General features: G+C 58.1%; 1 protein-coding gene across 1 annotated transcript; it reads left to right on the top strand.

Moving 5' to 3' along the window:
• Positions 1 to 1,324: 1,324 nt before the first annotated feature.
• Positions 1,325 to 5,895, top strand: BARHL2 (BarH like homeobox 2). Its single transcript, XM_030953514.1, has 3 exons — positions 1,325 to 2,136; positions 3,515 to 3,740; positions 4,177 to 5,895. Exons 1-3 carry the CDS (start codon positions 1,557 to 1,559, stop codon positions 4,487 to 4,489), a joined length of 1,119 nt encoding a protein of 372 aa, XP_030809374.1. The 5' UTR covers positions 1,325 to 1,556; the 3' UTR covers positions 4,490 to 5,895.
• The last annotated feature ends 5,190 nt before the right edge of the window (positions 5,896 to 11,085 follow it).

The following is an 11,085-nucleotide window of genomic DNA, read 5'->3' as shown; positions in this document are numbered from 1 at the left end:
TACCCACAGAGGACCGGTGATCTTCCGGTAGGGCACCGGTGACCGGTGAATCCCAGGGAAGCGCCTGGATTTTTACCAGCGAGGACACTACAAACTCCTCGCCCCGCTCCTCACGAGGGAAGGCAGGCCCCAAGCCGTCGGAAGCGGAGCAGAGGGCCGCGGCACTCTGCACATCAGCATCTCTCGTGTCGGGGCGCAGTTTCTCATCCTGCGCCGCTGTTCCGGGGCTGCGGCGCCTCACGTCGGATCCAAACGTCAGTAACGAGTTACCGGCTGAACACGGTCCCTCGTGTTCTTTGTGCTTCCCGTGCGCTCCCCGCACCCTTCCGTACCTCTGAGCAGGACTGTTTACCCAGGAAACAAAACGCGGGGGGAAGCTCGGTGGAGGCGCACCCGCGTTGCCGCCGCACCCGCACAGCAGCACTGTGCAGGGCCGGACTGGGCACTCCCGGGTACGGGGCAGGCAGGACAAGGAGCGGGTTTAGAAAGGACCTTCGTGTCCTCCATCCCCGAGGCGGGGATGGAGCCTTGCTCCAGGCTGACAGTGGACACCCATCACCGGGACAGCCATCGTATGCGGAGCGGGGATGCCAGCGGCCCCACAGACAAGGCAATGCTTAGTGCCGTCGCTAAACACCAGCCCCCCAAAAATCCCTCTTGCAGTCACCCTGCCCTAGTCCTTTCCTGCGCCCCCACTGCTGTGCCCCGTTCCCCCGCGTCCCCGAAGTCTGCGGTCGTGGATGTTGTTTTCGGGGCTGGTCGGGTCTAGGGGCTACTGCCGGCCGGGAGGAGGGATGTCGGGCTGCGCTTCATAGGACCTTGGAAGTTGTAATTACTACTAAAATAAAACTCGGAGAACTCTAAATCATTCATTATCACCTTTATAATTACTCTTCTAATTAGCTTGACACGCCGCTTCATCAGGATTAATACGACGTCTTGTCGCTGGCACTTCCCATTATTCTGACATTTAGCCGGGGAACCGTCCCGGGAACACCGGATAATACTCTCCGGGGGATCCGTTCCGGCGACCGGGGAATCGAGGCCCGACGGGGCGGCGGCGGCGGCGGCGGGGACGGGCCCGGGAGGGAGCGAGGGCGCGGCCCCCCCCTCCCGCGTCCGTCCCCGCCGCCGCCGCCGATTGGCTGCGGCCCGCGCTGCGTCAGCCCCCTCTCGGCCCTCCGCCAATGGGGGCGGGCGGCGGCGGCGGCAAAAGCCCGGGTTTATAATAAACGGCGGGGGGGACGCGGCGGCTGTGACGTCACGGGGGGAGTCGCCGCCGCCGAGAGGAGCTCGGTGGGCACGGGCGGGCGCGCCGCAGTGGCCGGTGTCCGCCCCGCTCCGCGCCCGCAACTTCCCGCAACAAAGTTGGTTAGCGGCGAACCGGCCCGGCGGCGATGTGGGGCTCGGCGGGGGCCCCGAGTTAGTGTCGACCGCGCCGCCGGTGCGCGGGTTGGGGTAACCCGGTTCCGCCCCCCATCCCTTCTCCTCCGCCCCCGGTGAGAGACCCCCGCGGCCGCCCACGGGGATGCGGACGCGGCGCTGAGCGTTTCGCCATGGAGGGGCCGAGCGGGTCCAGCTTCGGGATAGATACGATCCTGTCGGGTGGCAGCACCGGCAGCCCCGGAGTCATGAACGGAGATTTTCGCCCCCACGGCGACGGCCGGCCGGCGGATTTTAGGAGCCAGGCCACGCCGTCCCCCTGCTCGGAAATCGACACGGTGGGGACGGCGCCCTCATCGCCTATCTCGGTGAGCATGGAGCACCCCGAGCCGCACCTGGGGGTGCCGGAGAGCCTCCCGCCGCCGCCACACCACCTCCACCTCGGCCCACAGCCGCCGCCGCCGCCGCCGAGTTTGCAGCCGTCGCCCCCGCAGCCACCGCCGCCACAGCTGGGCTCGGCCAGCTCTGGCCCCAGGACTTCCACCTCTTCTTTTTTAATTAAGGACATTTTGGGCGACAGCAAACCGCTAGCGGCGTGTGCACCTTACAGTACCAGCGTCCCCTCTCCCCACCATACTCCCAAGCAGGAGGGCAGCGCGGCACCGGAGAGCTTCAGGCCCAAACTCGAGCAGGAGGACGGTAAAGCCAAGCTCGACAAGCGCGACGACACGCAGGGGGACATCAAATGCCACGGTGAGTACGGCGCGGCCCGGCTCCGCACCGGCTCGGCCGCCGGTACAACCGGCGCCGCCGTGCTCGGCCGCACTGGTGAAACGAAAATCGGGGGGAAAATCTGCGGCAGGAGCGCTCGTTCTGCCGGGGCCGCTCAGTGATCCTCGCTACCGCGGGAATAAGGTCGGTAGGAAACGAAATTAAATCAAATCGTTTTTTAAAATTTTTTTCTTTTTTTTTTTAATTTTAATATCTGTTGGTCTTTCCTCTTTTATTCTTTTTTAATTTGGCTCCCCCATTTTTAAAGAAATAGCCCGAGCAGTGGGATCACATGGGAAATCAGACTGTATTTATTTTTAATGCAAATGCACATAAATGATTCTCTGGCTTTCTAAGAACCGGCGGCTCAGCTGCAGTTAGTGCATTCAGCCTTTTTATTTATGCTTATTCTCTCTAAAATTAAGATGAAAATTTCTACTTCCCTAGTTAATAGCAAATAAGCGAAAAAAAAGAACAAACCAAACCCAAACAAACCCACCCAACTTTTAATTAAAAATAAAATCATAATAATAACAACAACAACTCGGCCCGCACTCGGCGTAGTGAGATGCGAGGGCTTTGTGCGTTTGGCAAAACCCTCGAGTTTTCCCTGCGCCGGGGTAGAAGGTTTATTTCTCCATCTTCAATTTTTTTTTTTTTTTCAATTAGGGATTTTGTGCTGATGGGGAAGCCCCCGCCGTGCGAGGTTCGGAGGTGAAAATAGCTATGTGTGCGTGGGAAAGGGAAAGGAGGGAAAAGAGTGAGGAAAGGCAAGCAGGGAGAGGGTATATTTTCCCTGTGGTGTCGGCGGAGCTGTCCTTCCCGCCGGCAGCCCGGTGCAGCCGAGAGGCAACAGGACAAATTTTCCTAATTTTGCTCAATTGAGCTATTTTCGCCAGGCTCAGAGCGGCGCGGTGCCCGCCAGTGCAGCTCATTTTGCTCTTTTAGCATTAGCATACGAGTGTCCAAACCAGATGTACAGTCTGGTCTGGCCATTTTTGTGTGCACCAACCTCCCCAGTGGGTCAATTAGGGAGATTATTGTTCTTCCTGCGGGGAAGATCAAGGAGCGCCACAAACTGGGGCCCGAGTGGAGCCGGATTGACAGATCGATTTCCCGGCGTTTCGGGCCGGGGGGAGAGGGCAGAAAATAACGAAAGCCCTGTAGTTGGGAAACGGAGAGCGGGAATCCCGCTGTTCCCCGGACGGGCTCGCCGCCGCCACCCCCCGCCATAATTGACTGTTCCCCCCGTGTCCCGGAGAAGTCCCCGGGGAGGGGGCGGCGGGGCCCGGTAACCGGGGCGGGGCGGGGGCCGAGCCGGTGTCCCGCCGGTCCTCACCGCTCTTGGGCTCACTCACAGGGACAAAGGAGGAGGGCGACCGGGAGATCAGCAGCAGCCGGGACAGCCCGCCAGTGCGGGCCAAGAAGCCTCGGAAGGCACGAACAGCCTTCTCCGACCATCAACTCAACCAGCTGGAGCGCAGCTTCGAGCGGCAGAAGTACCTGAGCGTGCAGGACCGCATGGACTTGGCCGCCGCCCTCAACCTCACCGACACGCAGGTCAAAACCTGGTACCAGAACCGGAGGTAAGGCGGGCCAGGTCAGGAGCCGGGAGCGGGCTCACGCCTCTGGGTTTCTGCCCGCGGGAGCCCGGGGTGGTGCGGGGAGCTCCCGGCTGCTGCCCCGCGCCCTCCCCGGCGATGGGCTGGGGGGTCCGGCTCCTGTCAACGCTGCCGTAATTTTCTGTCTCATTACATACGGTTGCAGCCACCCTAATTCTGTCGCAAACCATTAGTGTCAGCGCCTTGCGATCTAACCGTGTTCCGCGGTTATTAATTTGGCCGGAGTCACCGTATGCATGTGTCGGGGGGTGCGGGGCTCGGAGGGGAAAGCGGGTAGAGCCGGGAAGATGGCATCGTGCGCGGGCCCACGGGGACAGTGCTCTCCGTCGGGAGCCCCGCGGAAGCGGCCCGGCTGCCCCGCCGCGGCGCCCGCCCTGCAGCCTCTTGCTCCCCCCGGCAGGACGAAGTGGAAGCGACAGACGGCGGTGGGCCTGGAGCTGCTGGCCGAGGCCGGGAACTACTCAGCGCTGCAGCGGATGTTCCCCTCGCCCTATTTCTATCACCCCAGCCTGCTGGGCAGCATGGACAGCACGACGGCAGCTGCGGCGGCCGCAGCCATGTACAGCAGCATGTACCGGACTCCCCCCGCGCCGCACCCCCAGCTCCAGCGGCCGCTGGTGCCGCGGGTGCTGATCCACGGGCTGGGGCCCGGCGGGCAGCCGGCCCTCAACCCCCTGGCCAACCCCATGCCCGGCACCCCGCACCCCCGGTGAAACGGCACCGCGGTCCCCGCAACGAGCCCTTCCCCTCCCCGTCCCCAAACAAGCCCCAGCACCGCAGAGGAGGAAGCGAGGGGAAGCCGAGGGGCAGGAGCTTCTGCAGGCAGTCACCGGCCACCGAGGGAGGCGATCAGTCAGAGCAGGGACTCTTGAAACGTGAACCCAGAGCCGAGCCCGTAAGTGAAACGACCACACGCGGGGGAAGGCGGGCAGAGCCGCGGGGCGACCCGCCGACCTCGGCTTCTGCGAGGCAGGACTTGGAGCTCGGAGAGAGAGTCACGGAGGGGGTGGAGGAGGAGGAGAGGGAGAGGGAGCCCAAGCAGAGCCCGAGCCCGCCGGAGAGACTAACGGCTGCGGAGGACAGAGGGAATGAGAGCGCCTCGACCCCCGACCGGCGGAGAAGACCGGGGGAACGGAGAACTTTGCACTGATTTTTCTCATAACCTTTTTTTTTTTTCTTATTGAAAAGTGGCATGCTCCCTAATGCGAACAGAATTGTACAGACCGAGTGCTGAGTGCTATATCATATTTATTATATGTCGTCCAAAAAAGGAGAAAAAAAAAATCACTTCTATACGTTAGTTTAAAACGAACAAACGTGGTTCTTCCCCATCCCTTTTCATGTCTTTTTGGATTCAGTAAAATAAATGCTTAGATGACAAAATATAGAATTTTTTTTGTGATTGAAGAATCACAGGGGAAAAAAGGAAAAAAAATAAACTTTATCTTTTTTTAACAAACGCGCAAATTCAAGGTAGCTAATTTCCCCGTGACGAGAACTCAAGAAATTCGGAGTAGAAAAGGCAGATGCCACTTTTTTATTTTGAATATAATATTGAATATATTTTGAATTTTAGGCTCGTTGTTTCTTAACAGGCGCTGTTTTCCCTATCTGTATTTTAAAGGAAAATCAAATCCCCCGCAGGTGTGGAGCCCCTTGCTGTTATTTCAAGCACCTGGGCAGGGCGGTAACGGGTAGTGGCTCTGGCCCCTTGGGGGCGGGTGCGATGGGGCCGTGCAGGGCCTGGGGACACGGCCCCGGCCCGGCAGCTGTCTCCGCACGGAGCTGGGACAGGCAGCGAGCGCCGGCGGTCGGGGTGAGTAACGAGGGGAAACAGGCAGGGAGGGCGGAGGGGTCCCGGCGGACACGGAGCTCCCGAGCCTCGCTGGCCTTTGAACTGTGGTACTGTGTGTGCCCGTTCCCCCCCTCCCCATCCCTTCCCCTGGCGGCTCCCTGCCGAGCGCCTCCTTCCCCGAGCCGGCGTGGGCCGCCCGGCCGTCCCGCGGGGGCAGAGGGGCTGCGGGTCGGGACTGGGGGCTGTGACCCTCCTCTGGACTCTGGGGACGGCTCTGTCCCCAGCCTCTGGAGGTGAACACCCCCCTGCGAAATTAGAAAGTTATACAGCAATTACCTATAAAACATTCATAAAGTCCCATATTATCCTCTCCTCTGAGGGTTTGGCGCTTCGTTGTTTTTGGGGTTTTTTTTGGTTTTTTTTTTTTTTTTTTTTTTGGTTTTTTCCTCTCTCTATTTTTGCTTGTGGGTCCCCTTTCTTTTAAGACAGAGGAAAAAAATCCCGAAAAAAGGAAAAGAGAAGCCTCCGGGCACGTTTATTTGGGCTTTGCTAATTAGCGAGCGGCTTGCTGATTTCTGTGCTAATAAATTCGCGTTAAAACCATATTGACCTTTGCCTTGATCTAACAAAAGGGGAGCGGGTCGGGAACGCCCACTTCGGTTTTTGCTCGTGTTGCGGCGGCTGCTGAGAATTCCCCCGCGCCTTCGCCGTGGCCCCCAGATCCCCCCCAGCGGAACGGACCGGAAGCGGGACCCTGAGTGGCCCGAGCGCTCCGGCCGCCCCGCATCGCCGCCAAGATTTTCCCGGGAAACCCATCCTATGCGGGCTGGGGAAGGAGGTAGGAAATTTGGACTCGTTAGGGCCTTTTCCTTAGCCTAAGCAACAAATCTTTCCTAAAGGAGGAAATCCAGCTGGAAAAGCTAGTCTCAGCTCGTTCTCGATGGCTCGGTTTTGACTGCATAAACTCGCTGAAAAGTAGAGAGAACAAGGAAGGAAAGTTTATGCAAAATAGATGAGTGGCCCCCTCACGAACAGGGCCTGCCGCGGGGTGCCCACCGTGGCAGGGAGTTTTTGGTGCTTTGGGAACGGCAGCAGACAGGAGCGAGAGGAGTGAGGCGGGGCTGGGGGCTGCCGGTGTCGTGCAGGACGGTGTCTAAAGCAGGGGTGCCGGAGGAGGGGGGCGAGGAACCGCTTCCTCTCCCTGAAACGTATTTCCAGATCCAACTGAAGAGTGTGTGTAAACTGGTGGGGGTTTGGGGCAAGAATCGCTCTCTTTCACTCTTCTTTTCCCCGTGTGGGAAGTAGGGCTGTAAACGTAAGTTCTTAATTTGTCCCGCTCCCATTCGCGCCGGGATAGAGCCGAGCCAAGGTCAGAGTGCCCTGAAATTGCTCGGCCGGGTCGCCTGGCTGCAATCTTGTAGGGACAGGTTTCGTTGCCTTTTAAAACCCCGGCACGCGGGCCCGCACTACAGCGCGCTGCGGCAGGACAAAGAGCCGGCTGCCCGGCCGGCATGCGGGGCTGCCTCCCGCCGCCCGGTCCAGCGCGGTGCGCGGCACGGCGCGGGGCCAGGCGCCGCTCACGGCTCGGCGCCGTTGGCTGCGCCGCTTTCCCGGCCGCGGCGATCGGGTTTGTCGTCTTTCCGTTCCTGGACAGCTGCTTTCGCTGCAACCGCCCCAGACTTGGTGCGAATCTGCTGAATTACCGCGGTCTCGGTCCCTCTCCAGCCTTTACCCTTGCCTAGGCCAGGACCTGCTCTCGGCCCTGGAAGTAGTTGTGAACAAACAACAAGCTCATCTGTTGCCAGACGAATGGGACGGGCTCTCTCAGCCTCAAACAGCGGGAAATACCAGCATCCGCTGGAAAAGACCCGGTTGTTGGGGAGCTGAGCATGGAAACAGCCCGTGAGGCTGTAGCAGGGCTGTCTGTACGCGAGGGACCGCGGCAGCCCGGGGTGTGGCCGGGAGTGAGTGCTCTCCCCGTGCCGGACACTGGCCCGCAGGGAGCGGAGCGACTCCGGCCCCTGCAGCCGCGGGCCCACCTGCGCCGAGCCGGGCGGCTGCGGCCCCGCCCGCCCTCAGCACCACGGACAGCTCCGGGAGGCGCGGGCTGCCCGGCCTTGGGACGGCGGGCGGCACGGGAGTTTCCCCTCCAGCCTCCTTCCCCGGCGGTTGCCGGCGGGCGATGGTGAAGATGAAGGAGGCTGGCACAGCCTCCTGCTGCCGCAGCGCTGCCCGTCTCGCCTCCCCGCCACTCAGTACCTGGCACAGTCCCTGTCCCAGCCCGGACCCGGCCCTTCGGCCCCGCGGGCGGGCTGCCTCCCGAAGGTTTTGTGCCGAGTGTTTGGGCTTTGCCCGCACATCGGCAGACGGGTTTAAAAATGGGACAGGGCTGTTGCCCTTCTGCCGTGTCGTTTTGCTCCGAATTGACACTGGCGTGTCCGCCGTGAGACCCAGGAGACCCTTTGGACACCCTGTGCTCGGTTCCCCTTTAGTTTGCTTCTTCTGGGCAGTGCTGTGTGTTTTGCAAGTGGGCACGGCCCAGGAGGCTCCTTCGAGGAACCCCTGCTGCGCTCAGACAGGTTTCAGTGGCTCGTTGAGCTCCGGCAGCAGAGCCGCGGGCAGGCTGCGCCGCTGCCCTTGGCTGATGGGCTCTCTTGAGGGACGCAGCAGCAGGATCATGTTTAATTACTTCACCTTCTCGGGGCATTAGCTTGTCCGTCGGTAGAGCAAAAAGGGAGAAGGGCGACTCTGCTGGGCTGAGGTACGGGATGGGCATTGCCTGTACGGCTCCAAGGGTGCTAGCCCTGGCGCCGCTGTGGCAGCTGGGTGCTCCGGAGCTTAATCTCCTTTCCCAGCCGAGCAAGCGAGTCCGGCTCAGCCGCTGGGAACCATTCAGCAGCACCGAGCGGAATTCCCTGCCGTGCCGGTTGCCCTGGTTGCGTTTAACGCACTGCCCGCATGTAACGCTGTATTGGCGCTCCGGGGCTTGGCTATCACTCCTGCAGGTTTTAGTGTTTCTTGTGAGGGTGAGTTTTTAACTTTTGTTATCTTCTGCCTTTCCAGAGTTTACCTTCCTCCAAATTCACGCCACGTTTCTGTGCAAATGCGTTTACTGATGATGTAAGTCACACTAAGTCCTTACTGCAGCCCACTAGAAAACCTCGGGAACCCAGGACACAGATGAGTGCAGCTAGGCTGAACTCACCTGTGGAAAGAGCAAAAGCCTTCATAATGTAAGAAATATTCCCAGGCCAGAGGTGGTAAGCATGGGCGATGAATAACCGTTTCAGGTTGAAATTTACACGCTTTCCCCCTCCTCTATTCTCGCTTGCTGCTAAGCCCACGTTTCCCGCCGGTGATACCGCCGGGTTTCTTCCCCAGCAGCCGGTTTAGAGGGGAGCTCTGCTTGCAAGAAAACGGGGGTACAGGTAACCTGGCCCACTGAGAGGGGCCTGTGCTCTCGTCCCGTGGGAGAAACAGCTTACTCTATTTTGGCTATAGCATCGAAATGACCCCCGCGATCCCTGGAGGGGCACAGCTGATGGGGATGGAGACCCACCGGGAGCGGCGGAGGACGGGGGTGCGGCCCCCGCAGGCGCGAGCTCCCCCGTGCCCCCGTTACATGAAAAAGCCCCGAACTTCTTTCCTCCTCCCTTGGGCTGCTCCAGCCGCTCAGGGGCCGTGGGGCAGCCGGAGCCCATGCCTGTCTCTGCGTGCTTCCAGCCGGAGAGCAGGTCCAGCCAAGCGCCCATCACATTAAAACTGCCTTTCCATATTCATATGCCCTATTTTTCACAAGTCGCTTCTATTAATGGAAGCTCACAAACGCCGGTCCTTAAAATTTACGGATTTCAAAGGAACCCAAGTGAGGCACTTTGCGCTGGCAGCGATGGATGCGGGGCGCGACGGGACCCCCGCGGCTCCCCCGCCACCGCCGCGCCCTCCCCGGCGGGAACGCGCTCGGCCGGGGGCACGGCCGCAGGTCGCCCCCGCCGCTGCACCGGGCCCTGGGCCTCGGGATCGGCTCCCCTCCCTTCCAGCGCAGGCACACCGAAGTTGTCCGCGACTGTCTTGTTCCCTCATCTCTGAGAGCCCATGTAGGGCGCTTTAATTGCCACATTTTCAAACCGAGGTAATGGTGGGGAAGTCTTAGTAATTACCTTAATGAGATAACACCTTTCCTTCCCTGAACCTACTCATTATCACACTTCTTGTTCAAATTCCAACTACAAAGAGCTATACTTGTAAAAAAAAAAGAAAAGAAAGAAAAAAAGAAAAGAGGGGGAGAGACCTCTGAAATTTGTTGGAGGTCTTGTTCCCTTAAAACAAGCACCTTCCATGGATCCTTAGTATATGAACAGAGAACTAAAACTCGTTCTGGGAAAGGTTGGATAGAAGTAAACTAAACATCTGGGGTACCCCTTAATTATTCTTGGTTGGTGTCTTTAGTTTGACCTGTAGGGATGCAAGGGTGTCAAAGTGATGAATTTTAAGATGTTGGGCTGTGAAGACGTGCAGCTGCAAGACTGATGGGTTTAGGAAGGGAATGGTAACAAGGTTAGCTGCATGTGAAGTGTGAATTGAGATTTTTGCAAAGAGACTGTGATTGCAGATGGGCATAATGTTGTACCCTTGCATGAAATCTTGCTATTATTGTGTAATGGTCAGACAGAGTGTGAAATGACTTATTACTTTACTTTTATTCTTTAATGAAGTTGGGTAGGGAAGGAGAACTACCAGGAAATCGATAGCTGTGGTGCACAAAAACTGTATGACAGGTGCTGATACATTAAATATTTATTTAGCTTATTGTCACAAACTCCCTCCCAGTATTCAGCTATTTCGGAAAGCAAACAAAAATACAACTAGCAGATCTAGACAGTAAAGAAGATGTGCAGAATGAGAGTAATATTTTCTTTTTCATCCTCCCTTTCTGCAGTATACATGAAGTGGGCGTTTCTCTGTGGCAGCACAGTGTATACATCGTCTGTTTAAAATATGTGACAGAGATACCTAGATTAAGGCTGTGCACACATGGTTTCTGGGTAGGTTTCCAGCTGTTTGACATGTATATCTCTCCTAAACCTTGCAGCAGGCACGCAGAGATTTGTACACTGTTACACCCCCATGTAAATTCAAGTGGCCTTTTCTCCAGCTTGGCATGCATGTGCAAATATCTCTCACTTTTTCCATACCAAGCACAGGCGTCCTCATGGGTTCTATCATTCTAAAAACACGCAGGACAACATCTGCCTCTGAATTTGCACGGCAGTGTGTGGGTATATCTGGGCATCTGGGGTGGGTGGGCAGCTTAGCCAACATCTAATGACTTGTTTCACACGTGATTAGGGTAAAACACCTTTACAAACAGAATTTGGTTCAATTGTTCATCTGCTCTGGTCTTGATGAATATGGAGTCAGAAAAAGGAACTGGAGCTGCTCTCTCAGGATAATGTCCTTAAAAAGAGAATTTCCCAGGTGACCAACCTCAGGATGCCACCACTGAGAACAGTT

Source organism: Camarhynchus parvulus, chromosome 8 (assembly GCF_901933205.1).
Source record: "Camarhynchus parvulus chromosome 8, STF_HiC, whole genome shotgun sequence".
In the NCBI taxonomy this organism is placed as follows: domain Eukaryota; kingdom Metazoa; phylum Chordata; class Aves; order Passeriformes; family Thraupidae; genus Camarhynchus; species Camarhynchus parvulus.
This window is presented reverse-complemented; position numbering and strand designations above follow the sequence as displayed.

What these genes read in the sequence shown, in the direction of transcription:
- BARHL2 (XM_030953514.1), top strand. Translation starts at nt 1,557, where the DNA reads ATGGAGGGGCCGAGCGGGTCCAGCTTCGGGATAGATACGATCCTGTCG. An exon ending in GGGGGACATCAAATGCCACG is followed by an intron (nt 2,137 to 3,514) that starts GTGAGTACGGCG and finishes GCTCACTCACAG; the next exon opens with GGACAAAGGAGGAGGGCGAC. An exon ending in ACCTGGTACCAGAACCGGAG is followed by an intron (nt 3,741 to 4,176) that starts GTAAGGCGGGCC and finishes TCCCCCCGGCAG; the next exon opens with GACGAAGTGGAAGCGACAGA.